This window comes from Callospermophilus lateralis, chromosome 11, assembly GCF_048772815.1.
Source record: "Callospermophilus lateralis isolate mCalLat2 chromosome 11, mCalLat2.hap1, whole genome shotgun sequence".
NCBI lineage: Eukaryota > Metazoa > Chordata > Mammalia > Rodentia > Sciuridae > Callospermophilus > Callospermophilus lateralis.
Genome location: NC_135315.1, coordinates 36,240,343 through 36,257,405, shown reverse-complemented (window position 1 = coordinate 36,257,405; position 17,063 = coordinate 36,240,343). Strand labels below are relative to the sequence as shown.

At 36.5% G+C, this 17,063-nt stretch overlaps 1 protein-coding gene across 2 annotated transcripts in view; it reads right to left on the bottom strand.

The window, feature by feature from the left end:
* Window positions 1–17,063, bottom strand: part of Tada2a (transcriptional adaptor 2A) — a 60,621-nt gene that overhangs the window by 31,918 nt on the left and 11,640 nt on the right. For both annotated transcript variants that reach the window (XM_076869759.1, XM_076869758.1), the window contains exons 5-8: window positions 9,367–9,458; window positions 7,026–7,183; window positions 5,085–5,173; window positions 3,719–3,791 (exon numbers count right to left, since the gene is read on the bottom strand). In XM_076869759.1, the coding sequence (XP_076725874.1) occupies window positions 3,719–3,791; window positions 5,085–5,173; window positions 7,026–7,183; window positions 9,367–9,458 (412 nt within the window). The remainder of the gene's footprint in view (window positions 1–3,718; window positions 3,792–5,084; window positions 5,174–7,025; window positions 7,184–9,366; window positions 9,459–17,063) is intronic.

Here is a 17,063-nt window from a genome sequence, read left to right as displayed (position 1 = left end):
GAGTCTTTTGCATCTCTTTCTGAACCAATAATTTTTCCTATGTCAATAAAATAGGAGAAGATGACATTTAGGGATTTCAGCATTTCCTTTTTTTCCTCAGATGTGTCTTCACTTATAGAACTCTTTCTGGACCCATTCTGAAAGCCTCCTGTTATAGCTGGAATGCCAATTAATTATTCCTCCATTGTATCCCAGGCCTCTATTATGGACTATACAAGCCAATTTTATTAGGCAAGTTTCAGAAATCAAAGCAAAAGCCTTCAGGTGAGGAAAATGGCTTGGTGGCACCAGGTGATATTCTAGATGGGTTCCAAATACAAAAACCAGCCACTCTGCTTCCTTCTAGTACTTATAAGTGAAGGAACATAAAAGGAATGTTAATGTTCAGTAATATTAGGAGTATAATTGTATAATGGAATGGTAATAACACCAACCTGAATTGTGTACCATCTTTCATTGGAGCCATTTACACTCTGACTAATCAGTGTCACCTCTTCTTTACTGGCAGGAGACACAGAAAAAACATCAATCAAGACTCCAAGGACTTGACCACTTGTAACTCAGAAACAAGTCTGAGGTTGATTCAGTGTCCTGATTTTCACTATATCTGTGCCCATCTCTGTGAGCCAGGCACACTTAATAACTCCTTCTCATGGCTTCCTGAGTCTCCTTGGGCTCTTAGTCCCTTTTCTGGGAGAGACTGCTCAAGGGCAACATGCCCCACACATGGGTCATGCTACTATATTAGATACCTAAGAATGCAGAATCATAAACAAATCATCTATGTGGTACCACCACCAAGGCAACCCTTTGACTTCCAGTGCTGCCAAACCTCTTTAAAATGTTATCTTTTTAAAAGTACCTATCTAGCCAGGCATGGTGGCTCATTCCTGTAATCCCAGTGACTCAGGAGAGGCTGAGGCATGAAGATTCCAAGTTTGAGACCATCCTAAGTGACTTAGTGAGACCCTGTCTCAAAATAAAGTTAAAAAGGGTTGGGAATGTAGCTCAATGGTAAAGTACCCCTGGGCTATATCTTAGTACCAAAAAATAAGTAAATATGGGGTTGAGGCTGTAGCTCAGTGGTAAAGCGCTTGCCTTGAATATATGAGGCACTGGGTTTGATCCTCAGCACCACATAAAAATAAATAAAGATACTGTGTGTTTGTTTACAACTAAATACATTTTAAAAAATAAGTAAATAAAAGGTACTTACCTAAAAATTTTATAGTTCACTATTGGGCTGGGGAAGATTATTATTCATGTTATATTAAAGTCACTTATTTATAAGAACTAAAAACTAGTGCTTCTGTTCTAGTACAAATGAAAATCAGTGATTTACAAGGTTGTTGAAACTGTAGAAAGAGCACAAATAACTTATGTTACAGGTGTGAAAAGCTAGCTAAGCTAAATATCACTAATCAACTGCTTCTTTTTGATTTTTCTTTTTGTCTTCCCTTAATTATAGAAAGAACCACAAATGCATCAGAAAAAGGTAAAAATCCTGCTTCTACAAAGAATGAAGAGAAAAACTAATGCCAACCACTACTACAGTTTTATTTTATTTTAGAAATTGAACCCAGTGGCGCTTTACCACTGAGCTCCCCCATCCCCACCTTTTTAAAATTTTAGTTGTTGACAGACTTTTATTTTATTCATTTATTTATGTGTGGTACTGAGAATCAAACACAGTGCCTCATGAATGCTAGGCAATCCCTTTAAAACTAAGTCACAATCCCAGCCCCTACTACAGTTTTCTTAATAATGTTGAAATGTAAGAATGAAGACTTTGGATTAAAGCCTAGAGAAGTGATTCAGCAAGTCCCTTGCATAGCTGAGCCATTATTGACATTAGAGATTTTGATTTTTGACTTTTAAGAGGTTTTTTTTGGTACCGGGGATTGAACTCAGGAGTACTCGACCACTGAGCCACATTCCCAGCCTATTTTGTATTTAGAGACAGGGTCTCACTGAGTTGCTTAGTGCCTTGCTTTTGCTGAGGCTGGCTTTGAACTCACAATCCTCCTGCCTCAGCCTCTGGAGCCACTGGGATTTCAGATGTGTGCCACCACATCTGGCAATAAATTTTAATATCTAAAAGGATGATATTTATGAAGCTGCCCTTTTTGCATATAGAGCCTGGTGTTTGGATAAGAAAGATACAAGCCAGGAAACAATACCTTTTTAATTAAAGGTATGTATGTAAAGAAAGTGCCTGTAGAGAAAGACTGAATGGCAATCTGCACACCACCTTAAAGGGAACAGCCCATGAGATGAGAAAAGACAGCATGAGTCACTGGAATTGAAGAGAAGAGATTGACACAAAAGACCTAACAAATACAATGGATCTAGTAAGTGCCAAGGTAGTCTGCTTTCAAGTTTTCCTCTTTTAGTTCAATCTGCGTCACTTTGACTTTCATTAAACTTGTGTGGGAGAAAAGAAGAGGAATCAAATTCTGCAAAATAGAAAAAAAATTGCTCAAAAAATGTATACAGATAAAAACTTCAAATAAAATTTTTTAAAAAAAATTTTAATTGTTGATGGACATATATTTTATTTATTTATATGTGTTGCTGAGAAGTGAATCCAGTGTCACATATGCTAGGCAAGCACTCTACCTCTGAGCTACAACTCCAGCCCAAAGGTAAAATTTTTGTATTGGTCCCTGGTTTGAGGACAAATACTCATGCAGCTCTTCCACAGAGAGAGGAATCATGTTCTTCTTCTAGTGACAGTGTTGATTTATAATTCAACAAGTATCCTACCTGCCTTTCCCATCTAGGATATAGATTTAAAAGAAATAATGAAAACTGAGGAATACAGACCCCAACAGAGCATTACTGATCTATTGTATCGTAATCAATTTTGGACTGAAATGAAAGAGAAGATCGAGGGCTATTTTGGTAGACAGTTCACTGAAAATGGAGAGGAAAAGGGACTCAATGAAAGCTCAACCATTTTGTGGGGAGGATGCAAAGTACTGGGAATAGAACCTAAAGCTTCATATGCTACTGACTACCCACTTTCAGTAACTCTGTGGCATTCAGCACTTAAATTATAACAGAAGAGTTATCATAAAAACTTAGAGAGATCTAATCTAAGGTTAGGATTCAGAAGTGCTAAAACTTCCAACAGTTTTAAGAAGCAAGAAATTCCCAATTTTGGTCTAAAAACCCTTGAAATTTTTCCATTCTTTTTCTTTGCTATTGGCAATTTGGGGGGGATAAATTATAGTGAACATTCAGTATCAGCATTAATGAAATCTCAAGGACTGAACACCATTTCCCTTTCTTCTAAGGAGAAATGAGGGCTACTTAACCAATTACCTCAAAATAGGCTTACCTCAGTCAAAAGAAAGATCACACAGCCCAAGGGATGGGATATTCCCAACTATTCTTACACGATCAATATTTTCACCATCATCACAAATGTATTTGATATAGTCAAAACCAAACAACAGGATACATTCAGAAACTGAATCATAAGGGGTGTGTTTGTGTGTGCGCACGCGCATAGTAGTGCTAGAGACAGAACCAAGGGGCTCATGCACATGAGGCCATCACTCAACCACTGAGCTATATCCCCAGCCCCCACCACTAGATTTTGAATTCCACTAGGGCAAGGTGCACGTTTTATTTATTCTTATATTCCCAACGTCCAAAACAAGTGTCATCTCATATTTGTATTCAATGAACATTTGATAAAATAAAATGTTACCATGTAAAATGTCTGAGTCATCTTCAACAAAATCAATGTCTCTCAAGTCCCATTCTGCATAATTGTCAAACTCCTGTTAGGGGAAAAGAAACCCCCCCAACCCCAAACCCATCAGCTTTGAATAATGCCTTTACAGTAGCCATGCTTTAGAAGAAACAAAAAATACACAAACCATCATTTGTTAAAAAATACTAAATGTGATAAAAAGCCAGGATTCTGCCACAAGTAATAGGAAATCATGGTGAAAATCTGTGAAGCTTTCAGGTAGTAGCAAAAACAAAAAATTAGAATAGTTGTAGGAGTCTAGGAATGAAGCCAGATCCACTATTCTAAAATTTTTAAACACTCTATTCATTATCAAGAAAATTGAACTTTGACTAGGCCTTCAAATATTAGGTAAGAAAAACTATCTGTACTAATTTATTTAACTTTTATATTCTTTTGAAGACTCTATGTAGTTAATAATATTGCTTATACAGTTAGTTAATAATTAATATTAATAATTAGTTTTATATGTAGATTTGTTCACATTCTACAGTTAGTTAATAATTAATATTAATAATTAGTTAATATTATACTTATATGTAGATTTGTTCACATTCTATTCAATGAGTAAAAATTATCAAGGTAGTCTCTATTGTGTAGGTTTACAATATCACTGCCGTGAACAAAATGTGGACTTGGGTATCAAAATTGTTTACAGTTTGTTAAACTTTTAAGCTGCCTCCAGAAGCACTATTGTGTTGATCAATAATAAATAAGACACTTGTGGCTACATTCACATGGATTTTAATTCCATTGCTGAATGGGGAACATGGTTTTTATATACACTCATCATTCTTTATATACTGGTGAATGCAGTTATGGGAATAGGCAGGTAACTGTCCCACCCACTATCTGGTTTTTTACATATGATTCTACTGGAACACAGGTATACATTTGTTTATGTATTATGTATGCTACTTTCGCCCAATAATGGCAAAGTTTAATTTAAACCAGAACTTTATGACATGGAAAACTTAAAATATTTACTATCTGGTCCTTAATAAGAGGCCCAAGCCCTGATTTAGCTCAAATTTGAAGCCTCATAGATGTGAAATGAGAACCAGGCTGTAAAAATACCATACTAAAAGAAAATAAAAGCCAGCAGCGATGCAACTTCAATAGTAGATTCTTGTTTCATAAGTGGAAATGTTTACAAATGAGAAAAGGAACTCAAATGGAAGAGAGTGGCTGCATAAAGGACCCACAAATGACAGTGATTTGAAAATCTACTTTCAGTGGCATGGGTAGCAGATAGAAGCCTTATCAGAAACAAAAACAAGTTTTCCCTAACTTATAGCTAAAAACAATAAGTTTCTCCTACCTCAATGAAATCTGCTCGAGCTGGCATGTATCCTGCCATGTCCCGAGAAAGCAAGGAGTCAAAGGTAGGTCGAGGAGGATCATCTGCAGCTGGAAGAATTAAGTTTTCCTCAGTTAATAAAATATTAGCACAAAGAAGTCACACAAAAAATTTCTTATTAACATGGAAATATTTTTGTTTGTGTTGGAGAGAATAAATAAATAAAAAGTGTGGGGGAGAATAAATGTTTTTATGAAAAAGATGAAGCATTACAGAAACAGACTGATTTCTTAAAAAAAGAAAACCAAGAATAAGGGATTCTCTAAAATAGGAAAATCCCCTCTGATTTTTGCTTTTCTGAAATGAAAGGAAACCAGTCTTTAAATTTTTTAAAAAAATTTATTTATAGGGCTGGGGATATGGCTCAAGCGGTAGCACGCTCTCCTGGCATGTGTGCAGCCCGGGTTCGATCCTCAGCACCACATACAAAAGATGTTGTGTCCGCCGAAAACTAAAAAAAAATAAATATTCAAAAAAAAAAAAGAAAAAAAGAAACTTACAAGGTTTCTCAAAAAATAAATAAATAAATAAATAAAATTTACTTATAGACAGGTTCTCACTAAGTTGCTTAGGGCCTTGCTAAATTGCTAAGGCTGGCCTCAAACCTGTGATCCTCAGGCTTCAGCCTCTGACGCTGCTACATTACATGCATGCACTACTGTGCCCAGCAAGAATTCTATTTTAACATTATAGAACCAAAGTATTTATCCTATCAGTTTCGGTTCTCTTACCCCTTAGGGTCAATCTCAATTTACAAATCTCATCCAACTGAGAAGCAAAAGCACATTACATTTGATGTTAGCTGAAGGTGAATCCCAGCTCCAATATACAGCAGTTCTGTGACCTTATGCAAATTATCTAACAATTAATCTAAATTAATTAATATTTATCTAAATTACTATAATTATTATACAACAAATATTATAATAATTATATAATAATTATCATTAAATAATTAACTTTCTGAATCTAAGTTACCTCAATGCGTAAAATGAAAGCACCTGTTTTATTTATTTCATTGGGTTACTAGAGGAACAAATGGTCTAATAAATTTTAGAATAAAGTGCTAAAATCCAAAATATTATTCAAATACGAGGTATCACCAGCCTCTGAATTAGTCAACTATAAAAACTGTTTCTAGGGGCTGGGGATGTGGCTCAAGTGGTACAGCACTTGCCTAGCATGCATGAGGCACTGGGTTCGATTCTCAGCACCACATTAAAAAAATAAAGATATTGTGTCCACCTAAAAAACCTAAAAAATAAATATTAAAAAAAAAAAAACTGTTTCTAGGAAGTATGAGAAAAGGGGAGGAGAGAAAACATTAATATCTCATTACTTGTACTTTGAATGTCATTCAGAAAAGGTGTCTATTATAATTCATCATGTTTTTGGTTGATTTTTTAAAAAGACCCATTAATCCCAGGGGCACATAAGATTAAAATGTTTGCCTTCACTGCCACAACCAAGTAAACAAAAATAACAAACTGCTCCTTGGACTTGACATTGGGGCAATTAATGATAATAAGATAATACTGGACCCTGTTAAGCAACTTCTATCTATGATGACAAACCCTTGGATTACAGGGCCTGTACTCATAAAAGCATGGACAGGTTGATCCCTTTTTGACACTTCATCTATAGAAACATGCATTAAAGTTAACTGATATATTCACTCTGAGTGGGTAGAATTACATGTTGGCTTAAAGGATCCAGATGTCCATTATAAAACTGACCCCTTTTTGCCATTTATAACCCTAACTCTCAACAGCTTCATTCCAACTCCTCCTATTTTCCATAAGCTCTTTATCTATCCAAGTCATCAAACCATTATTTATCTGCAACTGAAACAGGGTTCCAAAATGAACTAAGTATCTCTTACCAAATTAGGGAGGAACTTACAGTGAAATGGAATGGCTGTATCAGCAGTTTTTGCCTCCTCTGCTTGTTTCAGGTTTAGCAGGGTAGATGCAAACAGAGGATTATTGATGAAATGCTTCATGTAGTGTTTCTCACACTCCTCCTTGGTCTTGGTGCACATCTGATTAGCTACATCCTGCCTAGAGAAGTGTGGGCAAAAAAAGGAAGGGGAGTAATTTTTCCATGTATACGTAATTCTAAAAACATGATTTCTTCTTTCCATGTTTAAGTAAATCCATATAGCATCAATAATCTAATACCTCCAAACAGATATCATGGAGATATCAGCTGAACTATGAGAAGAATACAAGCCTAATCTTAGTTTAATCTGATGTTCTAAATCCTACTACTTAAAGATGTAGAAACAATAACTAAGAAGTCCTTTCTTGCCAAGAGAAAGATGACTAGAATAATCTGTAAATTTCCTTCTGAGCTAGACCCCAGGGATGCTATAAATAATAAGCCACTATTATTTATAGCATTATAAGAACATGCACAATGTACTCAAGTATAGTTTTATTTTTGCATAATGTTTTTACAATATACAAAACACTTCACACGAACAAACATTTCTCAACTACAGCTCCTACAATATGCCAGACATTGAGTTAGAAAATTCATAAAATTATTTAAATTATTCCTAGTATGAACTCTGTGGTATATTATTATCATCTCAACTTCAGAGAAGAAAAAATAAAACTCAATGAGATTAATAAACCTGCTCAAGAATATAAAGCTCCTACGTGACAAAGCCAAAATTTACAGACTTCTAATGATAGTAAAATCTCTCAAAGTGCCCTCCTCAAGCTCACTCTTCCAGAGTACTTCCCTAGTGCTTCACCAGAGCACTCCACTTCCTTCTTCTAAGCATCATTATGATCTGTTTTGTACTTCAATCATCTATATATACAGTTTTGATTCTTCTACTAGACTACGAGTTTCTTGAGGGCAAGATACATATCTTAATTCTTAGCTCTAGCGCCCTCACCACCAACCTTAGTGTCTTACCCACAGTGAACAGAGAAGCAAGTCTCTGTTCTGTGTGCATGCAGTGCTGAAGATCAAACCCAGAGCCTCCCACAAGCATGTGACCATTGAGCTATATCCCCCAGCCCTAGAGAGGTGATAGTCTTTTTTGTGGCCTTTATTAAGAGGGAAGGAGGACAAGGGGGAAAGGTTTAGCCCATTTTAGAATTAGAATGGCAAGCAAAAACTGAAAACCTAGGCCAAAGATGACTAGTAAACTCCTCACAAGTGATCAGTTTTTTATCTTCTTTGGTATTGTCCACAGTACAAAATATTTTTTGATGTTTAATGCTGAATAAATGAATTGAACTCAGGGCTCCTTCTTCAGGACTCTAGACATAGGGAGGCAGCATGGATTATTCTGATGAATACCAGGAAAAATTATATATACTAGCAAGTCAGGATAGGGAGGATCTAGTTAAGAGTCCTTCATTAATAAACCATATGATAATAAAAAATAGTTTTTAACTAAGCTTCAGATTCTTCAGAAACAAAACATAGTTAATAATGCATATACTTTCTGTTTCACAAAACAAAATCAATGGTATGAAAGAGCTCCCAAAAGGTAAAAAATGAAAGTGGTGGGGTTTTTGGGCACCAGGGATTGAACCCAGGGGCATTTACTTAACCACTGAGCCACATCCCCAGCTTTTAAAAAATATTTTAGGGACAGGGTATTGCTAAGTTGCTGAGGCTGGGTCTGAACTCACAATCCTCCTGCCTCAGCTTTCTGAGCTACTGGGATTACAGGAGTGTGTTACCATGCCCAGCAAGTGACGGTATTTTTAAGTAAGTGCTTACTTAGGGCAAAACAGTATAGTGAATGCAATTCAGTTCTGCCCAGCTTGGACTAAGGCAGTTTGACAGCAAAAACCAAAGAGTGCTATTAGGATGACTTGAAGTTCATAAGCTATGATCATCTACCTCAGGTCTGACTCACTTAAATGACACGGGCATCTATAGCCAATAAAAATAAAATCATAAGGGAGCAATAACTAATAAGTGTAAAACTTCTCCACTATTCAGAAAGGAACAACAAACCTTCCCAGTGTTGATATTTCCAAAGTAGCCTTTTAGAGCTGCTCAGTCATGGACCACTAAACATCCCACATTCCTGTGAAGCATTTCAGGCCTGGAAAATAATGTGCAAAGAGGAAGAGAACTTGTCTCTGAGTCCTGAATCAATAGGAGAGCAGCATAGTTTTCCTCTTTTTGAAGCTCCTCCCTTCACCCTTCAACAGTGACTTCTTCTCTTGAGTCCACTAGGGAAGGACCACTCTTAATACCAAGATCTTACCAATTTCCAAAGCCACAGTCCATCACAGCTTCTAAAAGGGCCATTTCTTCTTGAGCAGTCCAGCTGGGATCAAGAACTGGAAAGTCTGAAGTCTAAGAGAAAAAAGTTTTGACTAAGAACACTGATAGAAATGAAACTCAAGGAATCCCAACTATAGTAAGTACTATAGTTAAATGGTTTTCAATCTCATGTTATTGAGAAACAACTAAAGTACATTCTTATTAGTTGTCCACCTCTATATTCACCACTAGCTACAAAGGTTCTAATAAATATTCTCACCCATAACTGCAATACATTTCAAACTTGGCACAGAGGTAGAGATATAAGTTATGCTCCCATTTAGCTAAAAAAGTGAGAAGTTTTAAACTTAAAATTTTAAAACCAAATTTTAAATTTCAAATTTCAAAACTGTAAGAATCAAAAGAAAAAAATGTAACAAACATGCAAATCAACTTGAAGGCATAATCATACAGAAAGGAACTAAGTGATTTTAAAACACTATAAACTGACTATATCTACAGTAGGCTATACCTTGAAAACAGAAAAACAAATCAACCAAACAAAAGAAAATCTTAAACTGCTATTTTTTGGGGGGATTTTGGTACCAGGGATTGAACTCCGGGGCACTAGACCCCTGAGCCACATCCCCAGTATTGTTTTGTGGTTTATTTAGAGACAGGGTCTCACTGAGTTGCTTAGTGCCTCGCAATTGCTGACGCTGGCTTTGAACTCACAATTCTCCTGTCTCAGCCTCCCAAGCCGCTGGTGTGCGCCACCGCACCCGGCTGTTTTCTTTAGTGTTGATAATTTTTCTGAGACTGTATATACATGTTTTATGGGGTAAACCAAATCAGTAATTATGTTATCATCATTGGAAACTGGGAGTTTGGGCCTGGGAAAAAGAAGAGATCAAGGAAGAAATAGAAAAGTAGTAATTTTGTATTTGAACTGAAAGTTTTACTACAAGGGAATGATATATAAAGTTAACGGGTCCTAAGTTATAGTTAAATAGGAGCAAGAAGCTCTGGAGCACTACTGAACAGTATATACTGTACATTTCAAATGCTAGAAGAAAGGATTTTGAGTTTTCATTTCCAAGAATTGATAAAATGAGGAGATAAATATGTTTAACCTGATTAAAACACTACCCAATGCATAAATGCATCCAACATTACACAGTAATCCGTTAATATGTACAACTTTAATGTTTTTGTGTAATCAGGTAAAATTTTTGTTAAATATAATGATATGTTTAAGAATTAATAAAGTGAGCCTGAGGTTTTGGCTTTGTGGTAGAGCGCTCGCCTAGCATGTGTGATGCACTGGGTTTGATCCTCAACACTACATAAAAAATAAATAAATAAAATAAAGGCATTGTGTCTATCTACAACTAATAAATAAATAAAGAAAGAAAGAACAGACCATTTTGATCTATTCCAAATGGACTTTTTTTTAGAGTGTATGTTTCAAAAACATCAATTGTACAAAAGAAATTGGGATTCTAAATGTACTCTAATCAAAATTACTTTTGTTTAAACATTTTTTTAAATAACAACTCATTTTTTGGTGATACTAAAAATGTTATACCATTAATATATACAACTTTTATGTTTTAAGTACCAATTGAAATAAATTTAACTAAAAAGTGTTATAAAATAGAAAGTTTTAGTATGAATGTTTTGGGTTTTTTGTTTGTTTTCACAGTGCTAGGGATTGAACATAGGGCCTTGCATATGCTAGGCAAGATATCTACCAATGAGCTATATACCAAGCCATATGTATTTACACATAAGATATATTTTATCTTAAATGACAACCAACCCAGCAGTATGAGTACTTCTAGTACCCAGTTGACAGTCTTTAAATACTACTTTCCACTAAAAGGAACTAGGGTTCCTTAAAGAAAAGGCTGTCGCCAAGTCTGGGTCAGGAAATGAACAAGACCAGATTGAAACACACTGTCATACTGAGAAGCAAAGCAGCTCTCAAAGACTAAAAGGGTCATATCAAAAGGATTCAAGAGACAACTTGTAGAAGCTCCTACTAACCAAAAAAGGAGTACTGTGAGCATCAATAAGGACAACCTCAAAAGACTAAAACACACCAAATATTTTAAATATTCGAATGATGCTAGGTAACCAACTTTCAAAACTAGAAATTAGCATTTATCCTGCCTTTCCTATACAAACTTTATTCAGGATGACCACATAGATAATGATAAGAACTTTCTTTACAAAATTATTCCAACTCATAAATTAAAAGATCACAGGCTGGTGATACAGCTCAGTTGGTGGAGTGGAGTGCTTGACTCACACACACAAGGCCCTGGGTTCGATCCCTAGCATCACAATAAAAAATAAATAAATAAATAAAAATTAAAAGATCACTATTTTGTAACTCCTGACCAATTAACAGATCTAGACAATGATTATAAATGAATTTGATGTAGCCAGTGAACGTAATTTCCAGTAAACACAAAAGATGGAAGAACAGGTTAATAAGCAAAACCCAGACTGTACTAACACCTATAAGGTGAACAACCCAGTTTTTAAACATTAAATAAATTGGCACAGTGACATATGCCTGTAATCCCAGCGACTCTAGAGGCTGGGGCAGGAGAATCCCAAGTTCAAAGCCAGCCTCAACAACTCAGGGAGAATCAGTCTCAAAATAAGAGAAACATAGGGGCTGAGGTTATATAGCTCAGTAATAGAGCGCTTGCCTCACAAGTGTGAAGTATTGGGTTCGATCCTTAGCACCACATAAAAATAAATAAATAAAATAAAGGTATCGTGTCCATCTACAACTAAAAGAAAATTTAAAAAAAAAAAAAAGAGAGAGAGAGAGAGAGAGAAATATAAAGGGTGGGGGTGTAGTTCAATGGTAAAGTACTAAACCAGTAACAACAACAACAAAATTAAAGAGAGAGAATGGATAAATAAATTCCATATATTCACACAATAACATATCACTCAGTAATTATAAGGAATGACTACTAATATACACATAAATAAATACATCTCAAAAACATGCCGAGTGAAAGAAACTAGAAACAAAGGCACACACAGTAGAATTCCATTTATATGCAGTTCTGCAATATGCAAAACTGACTATGTTGATAAAAATCAGAACAGTGATAACTTCATAGGTGGAGAAGTAGATAGGATTTTAAAAATAAAGACTTTATGAGATGACTGGAAATTGAACAGAATTACTTAAGAGACCTAAATGAAACATTTAAATACTATAATGTCTGGGAGGATTTGCTTCAAAATAATGCAGAAGGGTGAGGGTTTCAATCAAACAAGATCAGCCATAAATTGATCATTTTAAGAGCTAGGGTGGGTATATGGAAATTTATTTTTCTATATGTGGTAGCTGGTTACAGTAGTGGCCCCTGATGAATTTCTCTTAGAATTTTCATTTAATATGGGCTTGGACCTGTGACTTGCTCTTTGGAAGACCTAGCAGCTTCCACTTTTGCACTCCTAAGACACCAAATAAAAAAATCTAACCCTCTTGCTGGAAAGACCATCTGGAGAGGCCATATGTAGAAATGACCCTGAGACCACGTGGAGAACCAAGGCCTCAGTTAAGAGGTTTTAGCTAACCCCCAATCAATTCAAGCTATCCTAATGAGGTGCCAGAGGTCTATGAAGAAAGTCTGGTGTACTTCTCTAACCCCAGTACCTCATATTGAGCTAAGGGCTACTCTATTTGTGAAAGATAATTAAATGGTTGTTACTTTATTTTTTTAAAATATTTATTGTTAAGTTTTAGGTGAACACAATATCTTTATTTTACATTTATGTGGTGCTAAGGATCGAACCCACTGTCTTGTGCATGCTAGGTAAGCATTCTACCACTGAGCCACACCCCCAGCCCCTGGTTGTTACTTTAAGTCACAAATTTTGAGGAAGTAGCTATGTAGCAACAGATACTCAAACACCATTCTCTCTAATGTCTGTTTGAATTATTCCATAAGAAGCTTCATAAAGTGATACAATAGGTCTCCAGATAACAGATATTTAGAAACATCTTACATTTTTTGTTAGTAAAAAATCTGTCATGATTAACAAAATTATACAACCAATAAGCAACACATTTTGATCTAACTACATACTATGAATATATGCCTAACATATGCGCTATTATGAGATCCAAGAAACACTCCTTGGATGTCGGGAGCCATTCTCACACGTGACTGGGCGACTCCCAGTTTGGGTCTGAGGTGCTTTGGCTGTGTCGGAGCTTTCCGGGCCCTCTCCTGATGAAAGAACCCGTCCGTGTGGGGGTGTGACTGACCACTGACCCCGGGGGCCCAATCACTGACCCTGACCTTGGAGTGCGGCCCCCCTTCAACCTTCATTGGATGGAATTTTCCCCTGAATTTCTTGTTCCCCAATAAAAGGCTACTCCCTGGCGTGTTCACTCTCTCTCTCTCCTGCTAGCCCTGAGTAATCCTTGCTGCCCTACAGGGCGGTTACACATAGAAACCAGAGAGGGGAGCCGTCTAGGACCTGGTCATAGAAAAAGGTAACTGAGTCTGTGTGTTTATTTCGATCTCTGCTAGCTAACTTTTATGCCAAGAACCTCATTAATGAAACCACTGCGCTGGCCACATGGTGGACTTGGAGGCTATGTTTATATTAAATTCATATTAATCATTCTCAATCTGGCAAGTACCATAATGATATGTAAATATGACAACTCACACATTAGTTGAAGAGCCAGTTCTAAAACTGTATTTTGAAATATTAATTACTCCTTACCAACTTCACTGAGAGATAAACAATAAAAAAATTTTACCTACAGGTTGAAAAAGAAAAAAACAGCTAAAGGCAGTTTTTCTTGATGTTGTATCAATGTTATTTAACTAGTGGACCCAAACTCAGACCTTTTGAACTAGAATCTCCAACAGTAGGGACTAGACATCTACATTTCTAAGAAGATTCCAGATGATTCTTATGCACTAAAGTTTAAAAATCACGGATATAAAGGGTGTGGTAGAAAGAGCTGCCTTTACTTGTTCAAGGTTCTGAGAATTACAAGACAAAAAGTATAGAACTCAGAAATCTTGATTAATGCACCACCCACCACAGCATGAGTAACTCCCCAAAATACAGCACTGTGAGATGACAAAAGTACTAAAAATCATTTAAAGTTATTTGAAGCTTCATATGCAAAAAATCGAATTTTTAGCAGCTTCACATATAGAAAACCAAAATTTGGTCATCATTCCCACAGAAGAAAAGATTCACTGGAATAAATAAGATTGGCCAAAAAAAAGAGAGAGTATTAGTAATCCTCAAAAGCTCCCCAAAGGAAAGTAGAGAACTCTGAAATGTGTGTGTATGGGTGCTGAAAACATGAGAAAAGGATGATGTAATCAGAATTAAGTGAACTTGGAACGAAACAGTATTTTCAGCATTAAGCAGAAGATGAGGTACCCAGAATAGCTCATGGTCAATTTTTCTCCAGTGAAAAAGCATGACTATCAACCTACCCAAGCTATACTGAATTATTTTTTAAGGAATTATTTCACCATCTTAAATTAAAAAATTGGGGGATTGGGGATGTAGCTCAGTGGCAGAATATGTGAGGCCCTGGACAGGAGGAGTAGAAAGAGACAGGGGATGAGGGGAAAGGAGAGGAAGAGCAGAAGAAGAAATCTGTAGTCTGACTCTAGGCATTCTTGTGTGAATCTGGGGAAAATAATCAGCTTTCTGAAGATTTGACAACTTTGATAAAAGGAACTCAAAAGTCACAGCTACTGTGGCCACAGTCTTCAGCCCTTCATTCATTTTGCAATTAAAATGGAAAAAAAATTATCCTAAGTCCTATAATTAATGAATAGACTATTTATAAGATTGAAGGTATTTTGAAAGAGGTAGATGAAAACTAGCCAGTTGGCTCCCAAGAACTCTTACTGAGATGTTGATTCACACTAAACTTTTTTTAACTTAATTTATTTTTTGACATTTATTTTATAGTTGGACACAATACCTTTATTTCACTCATTTATTTTTTACATAGTGCTGAGGATTGAATCCAGGGTCCCGCGTGTGCAAGACAAGCACTCTACCGCTGAGCCACAATCCCAGCCTTTTTTCTTATTTTTTGGAACCAAGGATTGAAATCCGGGGCACTTGCCTACTGAGCCACATCCCCAGGCCTATTTTGTGTTTTATTTAGAGACAAGGTCTCACTGATTTGCTTAGTGCCTTGCATTTGCTGAGGCTGGCTTTGAACTCGTGATCCTCCTGCCTCACCCTCCGGAGCCAGTGGGATTATAGGTATGCGCCACTTCACCCAGCTCACACTAAACTTTTAAGAGACTGAAGTAAAATACTATGAATTCTGTGGTAGTTTCTCCTGCTCCCAAGATTATTCAAACACTAGGTACTGCTGTGAAGGGACTGTGTAGACTGAATTAAGTTTATTAATCAGCTGATCTTAAAGTAGGGAGATTATCCTGGTTTATCCAAATGGGCTCAAAGTAGTCTATATGAGCCCTTAAAAGGATTAATTAATTAAATTTTTTAAAAGTGTGTTTGGGGGAGGGGTGCAGAAGAGGTAGAAATACTGCTCAGGAAGGATAGCAGGAGGGCAGAGGTTCCTAGCATTTCATCAATAACCCTCCAGGACTCCCGATGGCTTTGAACATGACAAAAGGGAGCCAGGAACCAGGGAATGTGAGCAGCCTCTAGAAGCTGATAAGCTCTGAGCAACAGCCTGTTAGCAAACAGTAGCATCAGTCCTACCTTAATGCAATGAAATTCTGCCAACAGACTAAATGAGCCCAGAAATGGGCTCATTCTTATTTTTTGGTACCAAGGATTGAACTCCGGGGCACTTGCCCACTGAGCCACATCCCCAACCCTATTTTGTATTTTATTTAGAGAAAGGTCTCACTGATTTGCTTAGCGCCTCGAATTTGCGTCCAAATGAAAGCTTAGGCCACCAACACCTTGATTTCAATTTTATGGGACCTGTAGCAAACCAGGTGTGCCTAATGGTCTCCTGATTTACAAAACTGGGAGATAATAAATCTGTGCAGTCTTAAGCTACTTAATTTTGGTTATTTGTTACAGTGACATAGTGCTAAATGATTAAACTACAAAGTGAAATTATTACTTTCCAGCCAACCAGCATTATTTCCATAAGAAAAACTACAGAGAAGGCCAAGTGTCAAAAACTGCTTGTTGAAATTGGAGATTTAGTTAGATGCTCAATATGCTCTCAAAACTATTTTTACAAAAGTATCTGTTATACATATGTGTTGACTAGACTGGGTATTCACTTTGGCTTACTAAACCACCCATTCTCCCAGCCAGGGTTTGGAGGGGGCACTTAGCGGCATTCTCATTTTTTTTCTTTAAAGGTGGCAATAGAATCAATCAAACAGAGCAAAGTCATAGTCTGGCCTATAAACCAGTTTGCCTCTTCAATGTTATTTTTATGTAGAGTAGTAACTTATTTGCTCTGTGTTCATTTATGATGTAACTCTCAGAGGATAATTAATTTTCACAAGGCAGAGGAATGGAGCGCTAGACATGAACTTCACCATCACCAACAGGAACCATATAAAAACATCTTTAGCAAGCTGGACATGGTGGTTCACTGCTGTATCCCAGAGGCTTAGGAGGCTGAGGAAAGAAGATCACAAATTTCAGGGCAGACTCAGCAACTTACAA